Here is a 24377-nt window from a genome sequence, read left to right as displayed (position 1 = left end):
TTGACCGCTATTTAGATTCCTCTGAGAATTCCGGAACCGGTTGCTCCTTGCAATATGTCTAAAAATCTCATAATTACAGAATTATTTGAAAAGTGTGGATCGAATTAATTCCACTGTGGACTGTAGGGCCCTTTTGCTCTAATGACTTATACCAGGGTAGAGGTAAAGGTAAGGATGATATAAATTTAAGACAAATTTGCTTGTTTAATTAAAAAACACACAAAAAACAAAATTGCCGAATTCGTGAACCAGCAAAACACCACGATTTAAGTCACGGATTCGAGAACACTAGTCTATTGTTCCAGAAACCGAAACCGTGACTCAAAATGCACCAATATCCAGTTAGTTCACAAATTCTTGAACGATATTTGGGTGCATGTAGTCCGAAAAATAATCAATAGGCAGCATTAAACTCGGCAGCATTTCCACTTCAGAGTTAGAGTTTATTGTCCCAACTGTACGATCGGGACATACTGGCGGTCACGTATATCAGAGGATCAGAGGATTATGACCAGTTGAATCTACCATAATCATAGTAGGCATGAAATAAACGGTCTCTCGTGTGATTGACGTTTGTAGCGAAGACACGTGTTTTACTTTCGCATCCGATACTACACCAACCATCAAGAATTTTTAAATAATTTGTAACTATTTTCCCTCCTCCATGATGTACTTAACTACTTTATTCCCTTCAATAGAGTGCAAGAAACAGCCATTATGGACAATATGAGCTGAAAGGAATGATCTTCCAGCCCGTTCTGGACGCTTCTATAGATTCCATACGAAGATCCAGTCATACCCACACGCTTAAGTTTTTTAACCGATCACAGCTGTGTGACTCTCGGTTTAAGTTCTTTTGCTGAAATATCAGCTGAATGGACGTATGATTACGGCGGCTTCGTCGAGTGCCGCAGTAAACAAATTACTTTTTCAGCTGAGATATCAGCAGAAAGTCCGGAACCGAGCACACGGCTGTGCGGATCTCGGCAAAAGAATAAAAAAATACGGAGCTGAACTGAGTGTGCACGACACTGCAAAGTTCCTTACATATCTAGCAAATAGTAAAAAAAAAATATCACAAAATTGCACAATTTGTCAGGGGAAAACCCCCCAATGCTGCTTACTATTTGAAGCATATTCAATCCAATAAACTTTTTAATCCTATTTTTAAGTGTTTATATTCAAATAGTAAGGCCGATACAAATATTAAATTTATTTTATGTCCGACAGCTCTTGGAATGTACGAGGGGGGGGGGAATAAAAAAAATAACAAGGAAACGAAAAAAAAGTCCAAAATGCAATTATTTCATGGAAAATTTTAAATTTCAATGAAAAATAATAGCAATGAATGTTTAGAAAAAGCATAGAATATGAATATTTGTAACATATTTATCCAGTAGTGAATTTAGCACAAACTTTGTATAATTAAAAAAAATGCTGGAACTTATTTTTGTAGAAATTTGTTTTTCTTTTTGGAAAATGGCTGGTTTTGCAGATAAACTCAGGGTAATCTGTTGAATCCTACACCAAAATTTTCCACAATCCATAACACCAAAGTACTGCTTAACTGAAACTTAATCAATAGGGGCAATGGTCAGATGTACTTCTCAAATCACAGATGTGTTGTTTGAACATGACTGTTTCATGACGTTCTTACATAGGCTCGGAAATGCAGACTTCCCGGACTTTACGGAATACTTAGGTGACGTCTGAAGTAGAATCGGTGAAGCACGTCATATCAGCATGCCCACGATCCTAAAATTATTGGAATGCCATGCTACTTGTTAGCGGCAAGGATACGACCTCGGACAAACTCGTAGAGAGGATGCAATGTCCTTTCAACTCACCCATACAAGAAACATGCACGGATGAGCTGCGGGGTTTCGTAAGGAGGTCATTTCGGCTCATGGACGGCGATCGCTGCCTGAGCGCTTCCCGACCCCCACACGATCTTAGATGTCTTCTCAGCCGTCTGGTTGCAGATTTTCGTTTACCTTACACCACGATACACTGTACGATACACTGAAAATAACCTTTATTTTTGAGAATTACAGTTCCAATTGCTTTATGAAAAATAAAACATTCTTCCAAACAGTTTCAAAATAAATGTCTATTGCTTTGTGAACATAGCTAATCAAAGTTACACAATACATGGGCTACATGAACATTGGTCCCAACATACATGTGGTACTCTTGTGTTCTGAACACTTTTTGGGGTACATAGGACCAACGTAAAAGATCTTCATCCTTGAATTGGGCCCTGATTCCTATCGACTTCATTTATTTCTCTGTTAGAGTTACGTCGCCAGGAGATCCTTGGTCTGCCCTTGCTGCGATGTTCTGCCGGAATCCAGCGCTTGGTTGCAGATTTCGCCTCCGCTCTTACGTAGTGTATGGCAGGCCTACGTCCATTCACACTGTGAAGTTACTGTTGATATTGGATTTCGATGGCATCGTCGATAGGACTCAACATTCAGAATCCCGTTGTGAGGCCACCAGGTCCGAGCTGTAAAACGTTGACATCGGTTGATGAATACTTGCAAATATATGTGATCTCTGCGAATTCGCTCCAAGTATCACTGGCGTATAACATCACAGATTCCACGTCAGAGTTGAGTATTTGGGGTTCAATGCATTGCCTAGACCTGTTTGCCCGGCTATTCTGGAGTTGGAATTGTTCACATCCTATGATTCGGTGTTGTTGATGTTGATTAGAGGAACGTTCAACCAGGTCATTCAGTTTACTCCACTGTTGCGTTAGTACTGCAATATCGTCATGTGGGTCGAGGTAGTACGATTGCTTTATGGTGGTGGGCTGCTAGTGCGTCGATTTCTATGGGCAACAGCAACAGAGATATAATACATCCAGCTTTGCCTCAATTTAGCGATTATATTGTGCTGGACTCTGGATTTTGTCTAGACCTCCCTTGCTTCTAGAGACGCCCCTCAGTTTTTCGTGATTCAGACGATCGGAGGCTTTTCCGTGGTCAATCAGTACCAAATGGAGGGACTCTTGAAATTCATTGACCTACTCCAGGATGATGACAGTATGGTTCTAACATGATCAACCGGGCGATATCTTTCTTCCTGCCGTTCGAGAATTGTTAACCTTTTCCTATATCTGAATTGGGTAATTCTCGCTGAAACCGGGCCACTATTTGCACGAGGTTCTTAAAAATGCCTTAATTTATATTCTTTCGAAAGCTTTCGGCGAATATATTAAGCATCCGAGTTAAATTCTTCAGAAAGATGAACCCCTCGTTAGTTATACACGAAATCATTTTAATAGAACCCTCGATTTTTGTCAATTCTTGACTCACCAAAAGTATCATAACTCCAACATTTCTCAACCGATCGTAGAGATCAGCATATCGTTGGAAAGAGGAAGACTGTATCCTCAATTATATAAAATAATTTGGTAAATAGTACATAACTTTTGATACAAAAAACATACACCTGAGATTTTTTGACACAATGCACAATATAAGCTAAGCATTCCATCGATGTATTAATATTCAAAATCGGTGGTTGCGAACCTGGCGGAAAAATAGTTTTCAAAAAAAAATCCAAGTTGGCGGCCAAATTCAATATGGCTGCTTCTATTTTTACTATTGCAAATTGAGGATACACTCTTTCTCTTTCCAACAATATGCTGATCTCTACGATCGGTTGAGAAATGTTGGAGTTATGATAATTTTGGTGAGTCAAGAATTGACAAAAATCGAGGGGCCCATTAAAATTATTTCGTGTATAACTGACGAGGGGTTTATCTTTCTGAAGAATTTAACTCGGATCCTTAATATACTAGCCGAAAGCTTCCGAAAGAATATAAAGTTAGGCATTTTTAAGAACCTCGTGCAAATAGTGGCCCGGTTTCAGCGAGAATTACTCAATTAGGATAATTCGTCAAAACTAGAAGAAGTTGTTCTAAGTGGTCGAACCAACGTTTCAGCTGATCGTTTGGATCGGTGAGTGACTGACATGTCGCGTCTTTCTCTGGCACCCTCGGATTTGTCCTTGCTCCAATCAGGCGTCGTAAAATATCGTAGAGGAGGCGATTATCGCCGGTTGTTGCGGCTTTCCTATCATCGTTGACCGGGGACAGCGTTTGACTTACTATTCTTTCAGTTGTCAGGACTAGTACTTAGCTCCTCTGGAAATGGATCACCTGAAAATGGAGACGGTGCCTTCCTGAGTCCGTAATGAACGCAGCTATGACATCACGTTTGACTATCATCTTTTAATTTCCAAGATCCGACCACGCATTTCCAAAATTCAGCGGGAGGAGAATTCACTCGGGTGTCGATTTAGCATAAACCGACTAGAAGATCCAGCTGTGAAGAGATCGTTCGTTGAAGAATATGGAACTCTGGAAGGTGGCAGCGTAGAATAGAAGTGGGCGGCGAAGAATACTTTCATCTAAACCGGCGAGATCAACTTGGATGAGCTGCGCACTCAGCGAATAGAATGGATTACAGATGTAACCCGACTGAAGATTGAGAAGCGTATAGAATCAATGGCTGAGGAACGGGAAGAATCAGATGAGTAAAGTACGAGTCCCGTCTACAGAATGTATCTCTGTAAGTGGGAGTCGGGCGTTGCTGCAGACAACAGGCGTGGGTGGACATGATGAAGAAAAGATAGCTGCAACAAGCTGTTACTTCTCAGCGTAATCGGAAAGATCTTGGTGGGTGCGATTGACCGTGTACCATACCTTGAGGTGCTTTTGTAGTTTATTGTTGTGGAACATCTAGACGACTCTGATTTGGCTAATGAACACGGAACGCTATATTAGTACTGTGCTCGTTTGTGTGTGCTTAACGAGCTTCTCTGCGGTGGGTCCACCATCAACGCCAGGTGGTTGAGTGTCAACGGGAGGACTTCAATATCTTGACAGCCTGATATCATCAGGTGACGAAATTGCGATTGACATGGAACCATGAGTCAAAAAGGCTGGGGCTACCTTCGCTAGTTTTAGAAATATTTGGAGACTCAACCGGATTCATCCACTCACCAAAATTCGAATGTTCCACTCTATCGTGAAGCGTGTTGTGTTTAGGCATAGATAACGCAGATGATGCCTTAAATTTATAATTTGAATGGCCTTACAGTGCCGAGCAACATAAAAGCCATCAAATACCGATAACAATAATGTTCGAAAACGTGTATTTTCATTTAAAATACTCTTGGGGGGACATTTATGGTCTATGAATGATATTTTTTGTATCAAGATATGAACAGTGATGCAAAAAGTTCAAAATTTAAAAAAATATATAAAAACGTCAAAAAAAAATTTTTTTTTCACCCCCTCAGTATTTTGGGAAAGTTGGGGTGACATAAAATAAATTTAATATTTGTATCGGCCTAATTGGAATGTAAAATATTGCACGTTTTTTCTTCAGTAAGAGAGGGGCGCCCAAAACAGATTTCGCCAAGGTCACCGGGAATGCACGCTGCGGCTCTGAGTGGACGTCATATTTGAATCACCCCTTTGAGAAAGTTTTGTATTTGCATTGAATCGCCATGCGAATACGTGTCAGGGTAATACCTCTCCAAACATCACTGTCAGATAAAAAAAATTGTTTTTGCAATTCCTGATCAATACCTGGTTTAAAGTTCGTCTTTCAGTGATAAAACGGCCTGCTTCTGCATTGCATTAATAAATCAAATAAGTTTCATAAAGTTCATTATAACACTTATTTTGGTGCTACAATAAAAAACCAAGATCAGAATATAGTCACAAGGCTAAATGTTGCGGAATTAGCTTGGATATGTGTTCAAATAGTGTATTATCTGCGTCGCGTAAAATATGAAATAGTTTGATGGACATGGCATCAACATGTTCCAAACGCTTGTTCATCTATTGCTCGCTACACGGCTTTTCAAGCTATGCAAAGTGGCACGATAACGTGGAATCTGAATGGGGAACGTCCATAAATGACGTAGCATATTTTTGCCTATTTTCAAGCCCACCCTCCCCCATCGTAGCATTATCACAAATTCGAATACCCCCATTAATAATTACGTATCTTTTTTATCTCCCCCCCCCCCCTTTATGCTATACTTTTTATATACAAACGAAACATATTCAATTCGAAACATTTTCAATGAAAATACAAACAGCAATAACAGGTATATGTATATGTGATTCTTTCCAGCATTCCATATCAATCAGATTCACTTAACCAGACGATCTCTATTCGTGCATCCAAAGTGAGTACCAGACAGCATTCTTCAACGGAATAATCAAATCTTCCAGATCATCGATCTAGATCCGTTCTCTCTCATTCTCTGGCGTGACAGCAAGTACTTCTTCAGCTCTTCTGCAAACAATCCTTTTCGGAAGATTTTTTTCATCGTGGTTGTCAAAGCGACCGTGTGCATGCCGCTCAAAGCGCACTAGACTAGTCCTGGTGTTGGATGGGACTTTAAACAAATTTGACCCGACTGATCGAGCATCTTTTCACCAAGGAGGAGCGGCTCCAACAGCGTCTGTTCTGGCATCCAGCGGCTGAGTATGAAATGCTATTCCCCGGAAGCTATACCTAAGATGGCAGCCCCATCCCGGTGGATGGGGAACCTTGGGCCAACAACATACTGTTCCCGAAATATCAATTTGTTCGAGAATCCGATAATGAAAGAATACGAGCTGATTTTACGGCGATTACTCTTAGCGCAAAACAACGGACACGAATAGGAACATGAAACGTTTTAACCCTAGCCCAGCAGGGTAAATTGGCACAACTTGCCAAAGAGGCACGCCGCATGAAACTTGAGATCCTGGGACTGAGTGAAGTCCGTTGGCCAAACTTTGGAGAACACAGAACGCCGTCGGGACAAGTTCTGCCATACTCTGGTTAACGAGGTGAACACGCTCCCCGGCATCGCGGAGTTGGCTTCCTACTAAGCGCTCAGGCACACTCTGCGCTTATGAAGTGGGAACCTATAAGTGAAAGGATAATCGTTGTCAGATTTAGAACACGGATCCGAAACTTTACTACAATCCAATATTATGCGCCAACCGATGCTGTTGATCTGCAAGACAAAGAGAACTTCTACGGTCAACTCAATGCTGTCGTAGATAGAATTCCGAAGGGTGATATCAAGATCTGTTTGGGCGACTTCAATGCGAAGATCGGATCCGACAACTCGAACCATGAGCGCATTATGGGACGCCATGGTCTCGGAGAAATGAGCGAAAACGGAGAGCTGTTCGCAGAATTTTGTGGTAATAACGACATGGTGATCGGGGGATCGCTCTTCCCTCATCGACCGGTTCACAAGGTCACGTGGGTCTCCCGTGACGGCTTTACAGAAAATCAAATCGACCACATCTGCATCAGTCGAAAATGGAAACGGAGCCTTCTTGATGTACGGAATAAACGTAGTGCCGATATCGCGTCTGATCATCACCTCCTCATCGGCGAAATACGCCTGCGCATTGCGTGGATTCGTCGGCAAGGGAAAAGTTGGACGACGATTCAACACACGCCGACTGGAAGATGCCACGGTGAAACGGTCCTTCGTTGAAGAACTGGAGACGCGTGCTGCAGATATTCCGGAAGGTGGCAGCGTGGAAGGCCAATGGACCGCCATCAAGAATGCCTTCATCACCACCAGCGAGAACAATCTGGGCGAACTACGCACCCAGAGAAAACAATGGATCGACGATGAGACCTGGAGGAAGATAGAGGAGCGAAGAGAAGCCAAAGCCGCGATAGAGCGATCGAAAACCAGAGGAGCCAAAGTCTTAGCCCGTCAACGATACGCGGCTCTTGAGAAGGAGGTAAAACGCTCATGTCGACGGGATAAGCGAGCGTGGGCAGACTCTCTGGCCGACAAAGGAGAGAGAGCTGCCGCAACCGGGGACATTCGCCTCCTCTACGATATCTCACGACGCTTAAGCGGGGCGAAGATGAATGCAACGATTCCTGTGAAAGACGCGAATGATCAGTTATTGACCGACCCAACTGACCAGCTGAAACGCTGGTTCGAACACTTCGAACAACTTTTTCAAGTCCCAGCCAGGCCATCACCACCTCGGCATGATCTGCCTAGGATCCGACGTATAAGACGCGTCAATACCGAAGCTCCATCACTGCTAGAGATTCAAACAGCCATCCAAAGCATGAAATCGAATAAAGCCCCAGGGGTCGACCGCATATCAGCCGAGATGCTCAAAGCTGACCCCATGACATCCGCTCAACTACTGAATCGTTTATTTCGTAATATCTAATACCTGACTGTATGCGATAACTGGCGAGGCATTATGTTGCTGTGTACCGTTCTTAAAGTCCGGAAGATCCTGTGTGGACCATATTGTCACGCTCCGCATTATTCTGGAGCAGGTCAACGAATTCCAAGAGTCCCTTTACTTGGTATTCAATGACTGCGAAAAAGCTTTTGACCGTCTCAATCACAAGATTATGTGGGGCGCCCTGAGACGCAAGGGGGTTCCTGAGAAAATCATCGGCCTCATCGAGGCACAGTACGAGGCCTTTTCGTGTAGAGTGCTGCACAATGGGGTCTTGTCCGACCCTATCCGGGTCGTAGCTGGTGTGAGGCAAGGATGTATTCTATCACCGTTACTGTTCCTCATCGTAATCGATGAGATTCTGGTAGATGCGATTGAACGTGAACCAAACCGCGGGCTGTTATGGCAGCCTATAACCATGGAGCACCTAAACGACTTCGAATTGGCTGATGACGTTGCACTCCTCGCGCAACGGCGCTCTGATATGCAGAGTAAGCTCAACGACCTTGCCGAGCGCTCCTCCTCGGCAGGTTTAGTCATCAACGTCAACAAAACCAAATCGTTGGATGTAAACACGGTGACCCCTTCCAGTTTCACAGTAGCCGGGCAACCAGTGGAGAATGTTGAAAGATTCCATTATCTTGGTAGCCAAATGGCGTCAGATGGCGGTACCAAGATCGACATAAGCGCACGGATCAAGAAGTTTAAGAAATATCTGGAAAAACAGGCACATAAGTGAACGCACCAAAATACGAATTTTCAACTCTAACGTGAAATCTGTGCTGTTATACGCTAGCGAAACATGGTGTGTATCAGTGGAGAACACTCAACGGCTGCAGGTGTTCATTAACAGATGCCTGCGGTATATAATTCGGGCCTGGTGGCCTCACAACTGGATCTCAAACAACGAGCTCCATCGTCGTTGTCACCAGAGGCCGATAGCAACAGAAATTCGGGATCGGAAGTGGGGCTGGGTCGGCCACACTCTACGTAGGGGCGGAAACGAAATCTGTAAACAAGTATTAGACTGGAACCCAGCGGGACATCGCAGCAGAGGCAGACCCAGAGGCTCATGGCGGCGAAGCCTCAATAAAGAAATTAAAGAAGTCGACCGAAATCTAACCTGGCAACCGGTTAAAGCGATAGCCGGACAACGCTCAGGATGGAGATCTTTCAAGTCGACCGTATGCACCACCGGAGGTGTACAGGATCCATAAGTAAGTAAGTAATTTTCAACATATCAATAATTACTGATTTTAATATTTCCTTTTCTGCAGATACTTTGCTATTGCTTTTGCAATCTTATAATGCCAAAATAAGTTATTTTTGAGCTATTTGCTCGATTTATAATTTCACTGGTTTTTGAGCCAATGACAGGAATAAGAATGCAGATAAAAACACATACCGCAACCCTATTTAGGTAAAAGAAAATTAGGTTATAGTTTAAGATCTAAGGCATGGGCCATTTTCTAGTCGGAGGTAGTATATCTCGTTCATGAATTTTATGGCTACTAATTTTATGATCAACATGTTTCGATGTCGAATCTTCCTAACATCATCGCTCTAAATAAACTGCTATGGATACGGATGGGTAAGATGTATATGATCGTAGTGTAGTTGTATATTCCAATGATGAATATAAATTTCCGGCTCATATTTAAAAACGCATACATTTTGCACAGTAGCGAATTAAGATTGTGTTTCCAATTTATCTCTATTTTGGACTTTGTCCGGTTTCGACGATCGCTGGCGAGCGTCATATACTCAACAATAAACGCGCGGTAAGAGATTTGGGGAAGACGCCGAGCAATATGAGTGATGTTTACCTTTGTGTACAAGGAAGGAAAAATATAATATCGGAATTTCCGTTTCTAGTTTTCTCCACCTCCTCAGGCGAACTTACGCGAAGCCTATCGTAAACCACTGGCGGCACCGATTACTGGCAAGCGATCGTTGCATATTGTGGTGCCTGGTTGTTAGGGTGCCCAAAATTAAAAAGATCGAAAAACCCAATGTTTGTTTGACTTGATTGAATTATACTTAGACTGATCTTCCGAAAATCGGCCACAAGATCCTTCGATACCCATTTGGGTTAATGACTTTAATATTACATTTGACAACCGTGAGGCATATTTGGGACACTCTAACCTACATGCCTGTACACGAGACTACCATTCCGAACAGTGGAGGCTCATTACGCTCCCGGTCAGGAAAATAGCTTTGCTTCGAGCATGATCATTTAATACACTTCACCACCAGCACCTAACACGAGATTTGAATGCAGGTATCTTCGACCAATGGCGGTAAAAACGATTACCTAGCCGACAGGAGGGGATGCTCTTCGACAGTTATACCATGATGCTTGTCCGGTGCGATGTTCACTTTTGAGGACGAATTAGGTTTTCATTTTTTTTGTCGCTTCTGTGCAGGCAAGGTTATCGACAATTGTTTCGAGTGATAGTGAAAATTGTCCCCTATGCTTGGGAAAAGCTTCAAACCAATTGTTTACCAAATTTAAAAAAAATATTGCTTAATACTTGTTCAAATAGTGTTTTACCTTGGCGAATCCTAGACAGCAACAAATATTTTTTCGCATTTTTGAATTGGAAAAGATGTAGGTAATAAACAAGGTAATAAAAAAAGCAGCTCACTGTGGGGTTATTCATTCCTTCGCTTTCTAACCGAAAACTATGGTAAATCTACCTACCGAATGAATCTACGGTAAGCATGACACACTGAAATGGCGCTAAATTTGACACAGTCATAAATAGTGAATATGTAAAATGCCATAAACTCCAAAATAAATAACTTTGAAGAAAATATTAAATTTGCCATATGCTACTGATACCGTTTGTCTTGAAGCTGAATGCTCTAAATGGGACAGAATGATCCAACATATAAGATCATCCGAAGAATCATTTCCAGGAAAACTGTTCCGATTCTTCATCTTATGAAGGTAAAACCTGCATTCATCGAATTCAAAACAAAGAAAAGAGCAGCTAATAGACTCGTTCACTCTCGATCAACTCGCTAAGATAAACAACCAATATGACTGGCGCCGTTAATACACGTATTATTTTGCGCTCCGGCCCATTTTCGAACACAATGAAGGTAATACATCAGTTCCAATACTAAAGATCATTGACCCACATTGCCGAAAGTCGGCGCTAGTAAAAACAAGTGTTAAGTACTAATAGTTTCGGTCCGTGAATTTGATAACATGCTGGGTACACATAAAATCGCTGCATGGCACCAAGCACTTTCCTATACCCTACTTACACTGCAGAAAAGGTATAAGACCGACATAAAAACTGGACTTTTTGGTGATGATGAAAGAAACCGAATCTCATTCAACTCGCTTTAACTAAGTTGAACAAATGTATTTAGGTATGCGCGTGTTGTGGTTCGTGATCCGTTCATTCAAAGAAGATCTAAAGCGATGGTTTGTAATGGGGAGAAGATCTATTTGGGTACTCGGCCACATCCCAGTCGAATTACTCAGTTTCTAGTGATGTACAAAAATCAAGTCATTTGGTTGGAATGTGACTGAGTAAAAAAAGTACGGGACGGAAATAGGGGGTTCAGGCCAAATAGATTTTCTCTCAAGATACAAGATTCAATTATCACATGACAGTAACATACAGAACTAAATCTCATATTGATTTCCGTAATGTGTGTATTCCATAGTGCCCAATCCTTACACATTCGGAAACAAATCTACCCATAGGTGATTAAACTTAGTTTTTTCCCTAATATTTTGGAACCATAAAACTTACCCCGCCGATACTGACAGCAATTAGCAACGCATAATTAGCACACCTACGAAACCTAATTAGCGATTAGAAATGTCTTCCGTTCTAGCCTAGAATTTGCAGTACGAGTCGAATACACGCGTCTAACGGAATGGAGGTTAATGAGTTGCTATTCCAACACCGATCCAAGCAGTATTTTGGTTTGATCGTTTGGAACGCTTTCATAAACAAGCGAAAGAATGTGCAGTGTCTAGTATGGAAGGAACTGGAAATTAAAAGTGTCGAATTTTACAAACCAATTAAACTGTGAAGACCGAAATGGAAAATCATAATACTAGAAATTGCTTATCGATTAAAAGTCATTTCAACAGTATATTGCTTCCATTGCCTTGCATAATTTTTATTAGAAAGCTAAAAAGTTTCTGTCCTCTGGGATTTATTGGATGATGTGCCTATAAAGTGCCGTCATAAAAGTTCCATCAGATTCGCTTGCTATCATATCTACGCGTGGTTGTTATGCAAATAGCGACGGATTTGCCTTCGAATAACTACACTGTTTAAAGACACATAAGTTCATGCATCAAACAACAAGATTTGATTAATACTAACCCAAAAACAAACCCTAGCATCAATGGAAGTGACCTAACTAAGTGGAAGGGATCATAAAAGATATTGTGGTTGTTAGTCACCGGCACACATGTTTGAGTTTTTCTTCTGCATTTATGCTGTTCAGGTCAAGTATTTTTTTTGGGGTAAATTAAATTGTACTTATCGCTGCCCTCCGGCATAGCTTTTAGAGAAAGATTGCTTAGTTAGAGTTCGCATAAAACTATCGCTGATAGCCGTAAGCCGAATGGAAATTAGGTTTGGTTCATCGCCTTCTGTGGCAGATTCAAAGATAGTTATCATAATCCGTGCAAGACAAAGTCAAGAGGGGCATTCGAGGCTATGGTCCTCGACTCGCGTAATTCCAAAATCGAAATTTTTAACATTTAACTAGATTTAACAGGCTTTCAATTTACATTGTGTAGATTTCATGTCCACAACCAAAAATTTAGATAATTGGACAAGCAATAGAGGGTGAGGGTGTTTAAATATATTGCAACAATGTATTACCGTTTTGACTCAAATCCCGAACATGACTCATATTCCGAACACTGGCGTTTTAGGGCCCTCAAACTAAAATTTCGTTGATTTTAGGTACTAAGGATCAGACTTACAAACAAATTCAATATGCTATGGAAAGAATTATACGAATAAAGTTGAAATGGCCATTTTGAAACAAGTGTTTGGAATATAATTCATGTTCAGGATTAGCGTCAAAACGGTACATAGAGTAAAACAAGCATTCAAATTGAAGAAAATAAGACAAGGGAAGGTGTCATGCGGAGAGCCGGGTGTAATAGACACACGATCGTATGATTACGTAGAGCAGCGGTTCTCACCCTTTTTCTTGAGTGGAACCCCTTCGAACTTTTGCATTAATTGAGGCACCCCTCTCCCCCTTTTTTTGCTATAAATGAAAATAAGCGTCTTATCTACGAATGAAAACGATATGAAAAACGGACCTGCAAACTAAAGGAAAGGGTCTTCATGAAGTTGAATAACATTTTCATCATTCAGTGAAAATTTCCAATTCAAAGTGAATTTATACACCAAGCTTCCTTCATGAATGTTTTTTTTCTATTGGAGGCTCCCGAGCCTCTTGAAAGGAAGTTGCCAAGCCTATTATTTGGAGGCTTTCGAGTTTCTCGAAGGGAGGCTTCCAAGCCTATTATAGGGAGGCTTCGGAGCCTTTTGAAAGGCAGCTTTTGAGGCACTTTATAGAAGGCTTCTGAACATTTTGAAAGTATGCTTCCAAGCCTCTTGAAAGAAGAATTCCAAGCTTCTGCAAGTAAAGCTTCCAAGCCTCTTGTAAGGAGGCTTACGAGCCTCTTGGAAGGAAGCTTCCAGGTCCTTTGAAGGCGGCTTTCCAGCCCTTGAAAGGGGGCTTCAGATACACTTGATAGGAGGCTTCCGAGCCTCTTGAAAGGAGGCTTCAGAGCCCCTTAAAAGAGGCTTTGATGCAACTTAAAAAGATGATTCTGAGCATCTTGAAAGAACGCTTCCAAGCCTTTTAGAAAAAGAACTCCGTGTCTCTTGAAGGGAGGTATCCGACCCTCTTGAAATGAGGCTTACGAGCCTCTTCAAAGAAGACTTCCGTGGCCCTTGAAGGGAGGTGAAAAGGTGCTTCAGAGCATCTTGATAAAAGGCTTCCGAGCCTCTTTAAGGAAGGCTTCAGTGCCTTTTGAAAGCGTCTTTCGAGTCACTTAAAAGGGGGCTTCTGAGCATCTTGAAAGTACGCTTCAAAGCTTCTTAAAAGAAGAATTTTGTGCCTCTTGAAGGGAAGCTTCCGAGCCGCTTGAAAGGAGGCTTCCGTGTCTCTTGAAGGGATTCTTCCGAGCCTCTGTGAGGAAGGCTTCCGAGCCTCTCGAAGGGAGGTTTTCAAACATCTCGAAGGGAGGCTTCAGAGCCTCTTGAAAGGCGGCTTTCAAGCTTAAAAGGAGGCTTTCAACTCACTTCAAAACAGGATTTTGAGACTCTTTAAAGAAGGCATCTGAGCCTCTTAAAAAAGGCGTCTGAGCCTCTTAAAAGTATTCTTCCAACCCTCTTGAAAGAAGAATTTCGAGCCTCTTAAAGGGAAGCTTCCGAGCGTCTTGAATGGAGATTTACGAGCTTCTTGGAAGGAGGCTAACGAGCCTCTTGAAAGTAGGCATACGCGCGTTTTGAAAAAAAGGCCTCCAGGCCTCTTAAAAGAAGATTTTCAAGAATCTTGAAGGGAGACTTTCGAGCATATCGAAGGGAGACCTAAGACCCTCTTGAAAGGCAGCTTTCGAACTACTTAAAAGGAGGCTCTTGAGCATCTTGAAAGTGCGCTTCCAAGCCTCTTGAAAGACGAATTCCAAGCTTATTGAAGGGAAGCTTCTGCGGTTCTTGAAAGGAGGCTTCCGAGCTACTTGAAGCAGCCATTCGAGCCTCCTGAAAGCAGCCTTCCGAGCTTCTTGTAAGTAGGCTACTGCGTCTTTAGAAAATAGGCTTCCGAGTCACTTTAAGGGAAATTTCCGAGCATCTTGAAGGAAGGTTTCCGAGCCTATTGAAAGGCGCCTTTCGAGCCACTTAAAAGGGGCTTTTGAGCATCTTGAAAGGACATTCTTGAGCCTCTTGAAAGTATGCTTCCAAGCCTCTTGAAAAAAAAAAAACAAATCCGAGCCTCTTGAAGGGAGGATTCCGAGTCTCTTGTTGTGTGACTGCTGGGACTTTTGAAAGGGTCTTGAAAAGAGGCTTCCGAGCAACTCGAAGGAAAGCTTCCGAGCCTTCCGAAAGGAGACTTACGAGCCTCTTGAAAGAAGGCTTCCGAACCTGTTGAAGGACGCCTCCGAACATCTTGAAAGGAGGTTTCGAGCAGCTTGGATGAAGGCTTCCGAGAAGAGTAGAAGGATGCTTCCAATTTTCTAACAACGAAGCAACTGAGCGTTTCGGAAAACAGCCTTCTTGCCTCTCAAATGGAGGCTTTCGAACCTACAGACTCTAAATTTTAGTTCAGAAGCATGTTGTTAATATATGATTCAATATTTTGTTTCGAATAGGTAGATTACATTGAATATTTTTAAAATTAGTTCATTCAATGTTTTATCCGTTTGGTATTTTGTAGCACACCATCGCCCTCTGGGATGTGTTTTTTAAATTGGCCATTTTTATAAATGTTCCTGATCTTCCGGAGGGCCATTTCGGGAGCATTTGGAGGTCACAGAAGACTTTCACTATTGATTGCACTCACAATTCGCCAGGATGGATTACTACGAAAAAATCGTGAAGCTCTGGGATGAACTTTTGGAATTGGCCACTTTTAAAGATGTTCCGGAATTTCCAGAGGGCTTTCCGATGACCGATCAAGCGTTAAAGTTGCCAAGAAATGGCGCATACAAGATAGCAAATACAGTAGGAATCATCAGATCACATATTTGTAAGCAATTTTATGTGTCATAAAACAAAACTAGAAAATTTGGCACCTAACAGTAGCCTCTTTAGTACCTCTTTAGAACAGGTTCCCCGGGGACTAGAGAGGTGGATTTTGATGAACCACTCCATGGCCTACTTCTAGAAACCTACACACTCAGTTTTCATTTCTACAGCTCGGCAAAATCCGCACAGTCGTTTGCCCAGCAAAATAAAAAAAACTGATATCCCGGCAAAAATAACGTTTGTTAGCTGGTTTTCAGCAAATTATTTGCTGATTTTCAACAATTTTGACAGAAATCTCGGCAAAAAAACAGGTTTGCACAAAATTACTGAGATCCAAATAAAAAATTAAGTGTGCAGCGTCTCCATCCGACGAGCGCTTTCGCTGCTACCGACGCCAAGCGGTTATTATTTGCACTTTGCAACAAATCCCTTGACCTTGGTTCTACACACCACACAGCAGCACTGTATCGAACTAAAAGAAGGCGGAGCCAGCGAACCGACGCCAATAGTCTCCATTGCAATCAGATACGAGCAAGCCGAGGTCCCGTTTTCGCGACCATTCGGCAGAACGACGCACCGAACAACCAAACATCAGTGCACCGAAAGCCGGTGGCGGAAAGGCGCCACACACCGTCCTCTTGCACACCGCCTAACATGGTCCTAAGCACCGGTCTTTCAAATACTGCGGGTGCTTGCAAATCCTCATCGAACATGGTCCAAGTTTCATGTTCGTAGAGGACTATCTGCCTTATGAGCGTTTTGTACATGACACATTTGGTGCGCGTGGGAATTTTTTCGACGTAGGATTCTTCTTCTTCTTCTTATTGGCATTACATCCCCACACTGGAAAAGAGCCACCTCCCAGCTTAGTGGCTAAGGCTAACACGATGATACTTTTATGCCCAGGGAAGTCGAGACAATTTCCAATCCGAAAATTGCCTAGACCGGCACCGTGAATCGAACCCAGCCACCCTCAGCATGGTCTTGCTTTGTAGCCGCGCGTCTTAGGTCGACGTAGGATTACGTCCTTTGAAAATCTATTGAAAAATTAATTATGCCAGATACTGTTTAAAAACGGTAACCAACCAATCCCGTATGAGCATCGCAAGTAAAGATATCAAAATCGTGCAACAGTCTCTGTCTCTAATCCTCAGTTCAATCAAGATATCACCGAGGGCGGACACGAGGACCGCACAGTACCGTCGCGACGATGACGCCGATAGCAGAGGTCCCAGCAGTAAACGGATCATCGAGTGACCGTCGACAACAGCATCAACACTCAAGACAAACTTCTCCGGAATGTTCGGACCATCAATTGGTTAGTGTTGGTGATTAGAAAGGCGCATTGTGAACGAAATCGGTCCTTTTCAGGATCAAGATAAAAGGCTTGATTGCGAAATTGGCGTCGGTTGCGGTTTCGGGACATCAGTGGCGGTACTGAAAATGTATTCTAAATTGTGGCGTTTGAGCAGAAATTCATCGAGTGGCTGTCGGACAGCAGCAGTCGGATAATCGTGCAGTTGGTCAAGCGAAATTTCAAAGCAAGGTTCAAACTAACGTTTGGTTGCTGTGAGTGATTAGAAAGGCGCATTTCCGGATAGAAAAAAAACAGCAAACGAATAAAATATTTACTATTAATATATAAATAACTGTAGACGACCACACAGTTGTGGTCGAAATACGTATCTGCAAAGATATCAAAATAATTGGTGGAATTAAATGGAGAGTACTAAACTCGTCTTAGACGGTTGAATACATTCCACTAAAACGAGCTTAAAATATTTTTTCTGAAAAAAAAATCCAAAACGAGTTTTATTCATCAACTCATACAAATACAAGCTGGACTGAAATAGAAGCGATGGAATTTGTACAAAGAATTAAGTCATGAAGAGTCGATGCTTGTCCTGTTTGCATGTTTGTATGATGATGAACATTTTTAAAATCCCTTGCTCCACCGCTCCCAAGAAGGCCCCTGCTCGCCATAAACCAGTTTATTGAAGTGGTCGCAAACTGCATTCTGGAAAACCCTACAATCTTCAAAGGGTGTATTCAATTCATATAAATAAAGAATCTTCATTTCCTGATCTGCTTTGTTTCGTGTGTTCTAAAATGGATTTTATTTCGCGCGGGCTATTCACTCTCCACACTACTGTTCTTTGGGCGATATCTACAAAACGTTTTTAGGCAACATTTAAATTTAATTTTGACAGAACTATGTCAGGGGCACAATTAAGAATTTTTATGCATTTTCCTGGGTTTTAACCATTTTTTCGCCTTATGAATGAAATCTTTTTCTTAGTATAAATAGTTTGTTTGAAGCTCAAGAAATGTACATGGTGTTTAACAAAAAAAACTTAAGAAGATCTACTATAACTCGAGCTATATCAACAAAACTGAAATATGACGAAAATCTGTAAGTTTTTTTTTTCCTCCTGCAACTACAGTTTTCACGATGCTCACCGTCATCTGAACAAATGATAGACTGTTGAACATAAAACCAAATAATGAAGCAAATTTAATCGCAAATGAGTACGCAGATACATACCATCGTGCAACTACGGGCTTAACAATTAAGTCACCATGCAGTACGTATGTAAACTGTACTCGGCGAACTACTCTGTCCACACATACCGTCCGACCAATCGCCCGTGAATCCCATCATCATCGTGACGACGATGGGATGACCAATGACCATCACCCGGGCATCCATCCAAAGTCAACCAACGCTCAGCTCGGCGGGCTTGGTCACACAAAAAGTGTCTATATTAAATAAGCATTTCCCGGGCTTCTGCTTCTTCTTCTTCTTGCTCTGATGCTGGCTGTTTTTCAAAGTGAGCAGCACAATAAGTACGTACGTACCTACGAATGTACGTAGATAGGAATAATTGCTATACACACAACATTGGCAGCCTCAGCATCATCATCATCCCATAGCCAGAGGGAAGCAAGAAGTTAAAAGACGATGTGAGTGGCAAAAAACTCACCATTCCAGAGAAGGAAGAAAAAAAAAACACAGCTGAAACTGTATGATGGCACCGGTTGGGGTCAAAACCAACGAAGCAATTTGGTACAAGGGTACCAACTACAACGGTACAGGAATTTTATCTTGCTTCGGGAGGTTCCTTTTGACCAACTGCGAAAATATTTGATGGACTGGAAGCGCTAACTGCACACGTCCAATCGAAAATCAGTGAAGAAAATTTTAAATATCAATATAGGGTTACCATATGAGCAGTGGCGATTGCATCACCTAATACTAAGTAAGAAGTCTTCTTCAAGTAAATAAGTACACGCAAGATTTTGTTTATAATATGCTTGATAATATATATACCAAAATTTATATGTTTTGTATCGTTGACACAACTTTGGAAATACAGAAAGAGAATAAAAGATAGGACAAACTTCAATAGCAGCCTAGAGTCACGAAAAAACTAAAGCCGGGAATGCGTTGTACTGAATGTTTGAATATCTGAATCATGAAACACGATATTTGCATTATACGAATCATACGGGCATGTTGTAAAAAATCGCAAATATAAATATGTATTAAAAAAATATATATGGATAAAAAAATCAATAGGAGGGTAACATCAGATTTGTAATTTAAGAAGATGACGAAACCATATATTTCTTTAAGGATACCGTACAGCCGGTCACTCTAGATATCAAGAGGTGTACTTACATTATTTGTCTGCACATCGATGATTACGTAAATCAGCAGAACAATCTCCTTCTCGTCGGAACCAAGTGCCGCACCGTTATAGCCGCACGTCGCCACATACAGTGACACCACATGTCCCGGAACTAACATCTTCCACCGGCGGGGCCACGAGGGGGCTTACACTGCTGGATGCACAGCTTTGTTGGCTTCTTGTTGCTCCGCACTATCCACAAGCCCACAGCGATGGCCGTCTCGTCCAGTAGCCGCGGTCGCTCGGTCAGTTCGTACTGAAATTGCTGGGAATTAGGTTTCCCTGATGGGTTGGTTTTGCAGCACAACAACGGGCTTTTCTTTTTCACTTGAAGTTCGCCGAAATCTATGGCTCACATACACACACGCGCACTCACTTACACTCTGGCGAACAATTCAGGCGGGCTCCTCAAGATGAGGTTTCGTTTCGACACATTTACTGATATGTACACTCTAGCTTTGCTTTTTTTATTGCTAAATTACTTCGTTCAATTATGCTTCTTTCAGGCCACGCGCCGTGCACTTGCTCTCTGGTCTTGGTCTTCTATCCTATTGCACACTCTGTATCAACAATAACGAAGCGTTTCAGCAGTGATGTCTGATGATAATGGAGATTACACTAAATAACAAAATGAAAGAAAAAATATAAACATTAATGCTTGACATATTCATTAAAATGGAACTTGTGATGAATAGAGATTAGCGATTAGACGCACATGATTTTTTTTAAACTAACATCATGCCATAAAAAGGTTTGTTCACAAACGAATAAAAAATGTTTCTTATATTATTCACTATCAATCACTACATGTTGGTATTGGGCAGACCTCTTTATTCCACTGAAGTGACCAAATTATCCATGAATGTAGTGCTAACTTTTCTAATAACAGTTCCCCCGGACAAAAATATTATCGGCGTAACTACAGGGGGGCTAGGGGGGCTATAGCCCCACCTAGAACTTAAATAGCCCCCTAGAATTTTTGCAACTTTGCATGAATATTGTACTTATCTAGCTCTCTGATCATATATAGACGTAACTGCCAGGAATGAGTTCTCTTCATTCACATCTTTCTCTACGAAACATTGAATCTATTTTAACAAATTTTCGAACTTCGAACAATTGTTATATCTTACGATAGGAATGTTAAGCAAGAAAAATAGTACGCTCCCTTGATTCTCCAGCGCCAGATATCATTACTTTAGGAAATTGGAGTAGGAACAGTGGTTCCATGCTGATGCAATGCTGATTGAATAAATAATAGAAGCAACAGACTAAGAAAACAAACACAATTTCTAAAATTTTGATTGGATAAAGAAAGTTCTAGTGGCATACTGAACTATCTGTATGGTCTTAATATTGACACAGCATAAAATGTTGGACAAAATTTAATTGTTTAAGTGCCGTTTTCTTCACCTCCGCTTAACTCTTAAGCGATGCTTACCCATACGTTTAAACCTGGTTTAAGCACTAAGCGGAGGTGAAGAAATTGGCCCTAAGGAACACAAGATGCTTAGCTTATCGGCATATTTCTAAAAAGTCCTGATTTAAAATTAGTTTTCTCAGCAAATATTTCATCTTTAAATATTTTCAAGTTTTTACAGAGTTTTGCGAGTATATTTAATTAAACCTAGCGTTCATAGTTCTTAAGGATGTATGGCCTTTCGAAAGAATTATCAAAAGAATCCTTCCGAAAAAGTGAGAGCCAAATACTACGTATCATATGTCTGTATCGATCCAGATATTTTGAAAGCATTTCTTTCTGTAGCTTTGAATGGTAATTTGGGTAATTTTTCTGTTATTTCCAGAAAATCAATTAAGAGATTCCAGAAAGGCAAAATCTTGAGTTTTCAAGAAGAGGTAACAAAAAATTTTCATGAGAAAGAAATTGGAATTCTTTCGGATGGCTAAAACTCCACAGGCGTCTTACTAAGCTCATATGTCTTTCTAATCGCATAAAGTTTTTCTCAGGCATTGCAACTTATCCCATCATTCGATCTTCTGAGCAAAGATACTGATGATATGCTGGGATATCGATCTTTGTTATCTATCTGCTCAGTAAACAAAGTGCAACGTTCGCCATGGAGAACATTTTTCACTTCTTTTGTTGTAGCAACGCCCTCGCAACGTGAACAAACCCCGAACCGCGCTGGCTATCAGGATCATGATAATATCTTTCCAGAGTGCTCTTTGATTAGGGATAATATCTTTGCACAGGCAAAGATAATATCCTGTGCTCAAATGATATTGCAATGCCTGGTTTTTCTGGAATCTGAAGACAGAAAATTCGTCACTCACACTCGACCCCCTGTGAAATGATGGTTCTGAGACGAACCGATAATCCGCCTTTCCAATCACAGGCAAAATCAGAATTTTTAAAGAAAATTTCTTTTGTCTACTCTGACATCAACGTAAGATGATTTGCCATCCATGGAGAAAAAACTTCTGCAGCGTCGCCAAGTGATTATGATTTGCACTTTGAAGTATGTTCGTCTCGGCTATAATACCTCCTCTAGTGTATCTGAGAAAAACCGATTTGTTTTCAATAATTTTCCTTTCCAATTACAACAGAAATAAAATCTGAATTTTAAAAGAAAATATCACTTGACTGCTACTGACTACAGATGGGCAAAACGGATCACTTTGATGAACGGATCAGATCTGGGTCATTCAATCTAATGATCCGGATCTTTTAGTCGGATCGGATTCTTAGAATAAAACGCAAGAAGAATACAAAATAGTGAAACGTTCGTCATTCAGGCTCACACTTTTGAAGCGTACTGACAATAACTTCATCCTTTCTTGTTTGCAAGCGTATGGATTACAAACAATGAACTTTTATTTTATTATTTCCTTACAAATGGTCAAATAATTTGCTGATCTGGTGATCCGGATCTTTTAAAAAATGATCCACGAATTATTCACTCACTTTAGAGATCCAAATCATTTTAACGGTTCCGGATCAGATCGTCCATCTCTACTACTGACGCCAACGTTTCTGCAGCATTGCTCTCCGACGAGCGTTTGTGATTCTTTCGAATCACTCACACACTCTAACTTTCACCTACTCAGTGACTGAGTAAAATTGTATTGCCATCTCTTTTCTTCGCACGGAATTTTTACTCAATTTCCGACAAAAGCAGGATTACTCAAAGTTTTGAGTTGTCCTGCTTTTGACGGAAATTGAGTAAAATTTTACTCAGTCACTGAGTAGGTGAAAGTTAGCGTGCAGCAATCAAACGTTAATCCGAACCTTGCGTTAAAAATTCACTGGTGCTGCTGTCCGACGGTCGCTCGATGATTTTCCGCTAAGATGCTAAGAATAAAGGTTCAGCACCGCCACTGATATCCCGAGACCGCAATCGACGCCTAGAAAGAAAAGATTTTTTTCCAAAAGCGCTTTTCTAATCACAGGTAGAAGCAAAACGATAGTCTGAGCATTGCATGGATATTTCTCGTGAGCACTGCCATTTTCGGCGACGGTCAGCGCATTCTAATCCATAGCTTTTAATAGTTGGGGAAAATCTTAGAGAGTTCGTCGATCGATTGATACCAAAATCTCGAAAATCGGTACTTTTCGTGAAGGTGTCCAATTTGAATATGTAGTATTGCCTTCCTATCTTCGCAAAGGACGTAATCCTACGTCAAAAATTAGCCCCCCTAGAATTTTCCGTTAGTTACGCCAATGAAAAATATTGTAGAAAAACAATACAATTTATTGTAACATTACTATCAAAAACAACAAATTGACCATAGATCATATTGTAGCTGATATCTAATAAGAAGTTCTGCATCTCCTCTTCACGATACATGCATAAAACACTCAAATACACGTCGATACTCGTTGAAATTAACATTTTAAAGTCTAACTGAATGGGGGTCCATAATAGGAAATTGAATAGAAATTGCTTTCCAGTAGCAGAATTTTAAACTTGTTGCCATAAGGTGAAGAAATATCCAACATTTTCAAATCGCATAGTATCTAATAACAAGTTCTCCTCTGATTGAAACATACACCCAGGTTTTTTTTACACGGTTGGAATTCATTAATTTCTCGGTTAACCTGAACTTTCACAGCTTTTTAAATACCCCCTGAATTTTCTTTGATTTTTTGTGAATTTTTTCGTGGGGTTAACTCATTGTTTAATTGACGCTGAAGGTCTTAAACGACTAAAACCAAACCGTGTAAAAAAAACCCGGGTGTACATGAAACCAGGGCTGACAATAGTCATCGTCGCAGCACGGAATGCCATAGTAGCGACAAGTTGTAGTGTCTTCATTGCTACTCAACGCATCGTCGATGACACACACGACGTAAGCTTTCGTCGTGCAACCAAATCGTCATGACGACATCGAAGAACGAAGACTTCATACCATTATTCTTCAAGCGGCAGCTGCCATGCGAAGATTTTTATGAATTCTTTGTTATAATGAATTTGAAGTAACGTATGAAGGCGTTATAAATGTTGTCGATGCATTTATGTTACCAAAGTTCCTACAATTCGTTTATTTGGAATGCCATTGTGTTTTTAACCAGTCCGTCTATAATGACGAGTAATCAGTTGAAATAGTGACGACGGAAATTGTCATAACTTTTGGCTGCGCGACTATATTCATGGCATGCATGCGGCGCGAAAAAAACCGAATCGGTGTTGCGTCGTGTAATGCAATGACGAAGAC

General features: G+C 41.2%; 1 protein-coding gene across 3 annotated transcripts in view; it reads right to left on the bottom strand.

Annotated features, from left to right (window-relative positions):
- LOC134202793 (RNA-binding protein fusilli-like) overlaps positions 1–24377 on the bottom strand; it is a 301692-nt gene that overhangs the window by 228881 nt on the left and 48434 nt on the right. For all 3 annotated transcript variants that reach the window (XM_062677787.1, XM_062677789.1, XM_062677788.1), the window contains one exon: positions 19691–20318. In XM_062677787.1, the coding sequence (XP_062533771.1) occupies positions 19691–19819 (129 nt within the window). In that variant the 5' untranslated portion in view covers positions 19820–20318. The remainder of the gene's footprint in view (positions 1–19690; positions 20319–24377) is intronic.

This window comes from Armigeres subalbatus, unplaced genomic scaffold (genome assembly GCF_024139115.2).
Source record: "Armigeres subalbatus isolate Guangzhou_Male unplaced genomic scaffold, GZ_Asu_2 Contig1411, whole genome shotgun sequence".
Lineage (NCBI taxonomy): Eukaryota > Metazoa > Arthropoda > Insecta > Diptera > Culicidae > Armigeres > Armigeres subalbatus.
The sequence above is the reverse complement of the archived record's forward strand: the minus strand, read 5'-3'. Positions and strand labels throughout refer to the sequence as shown.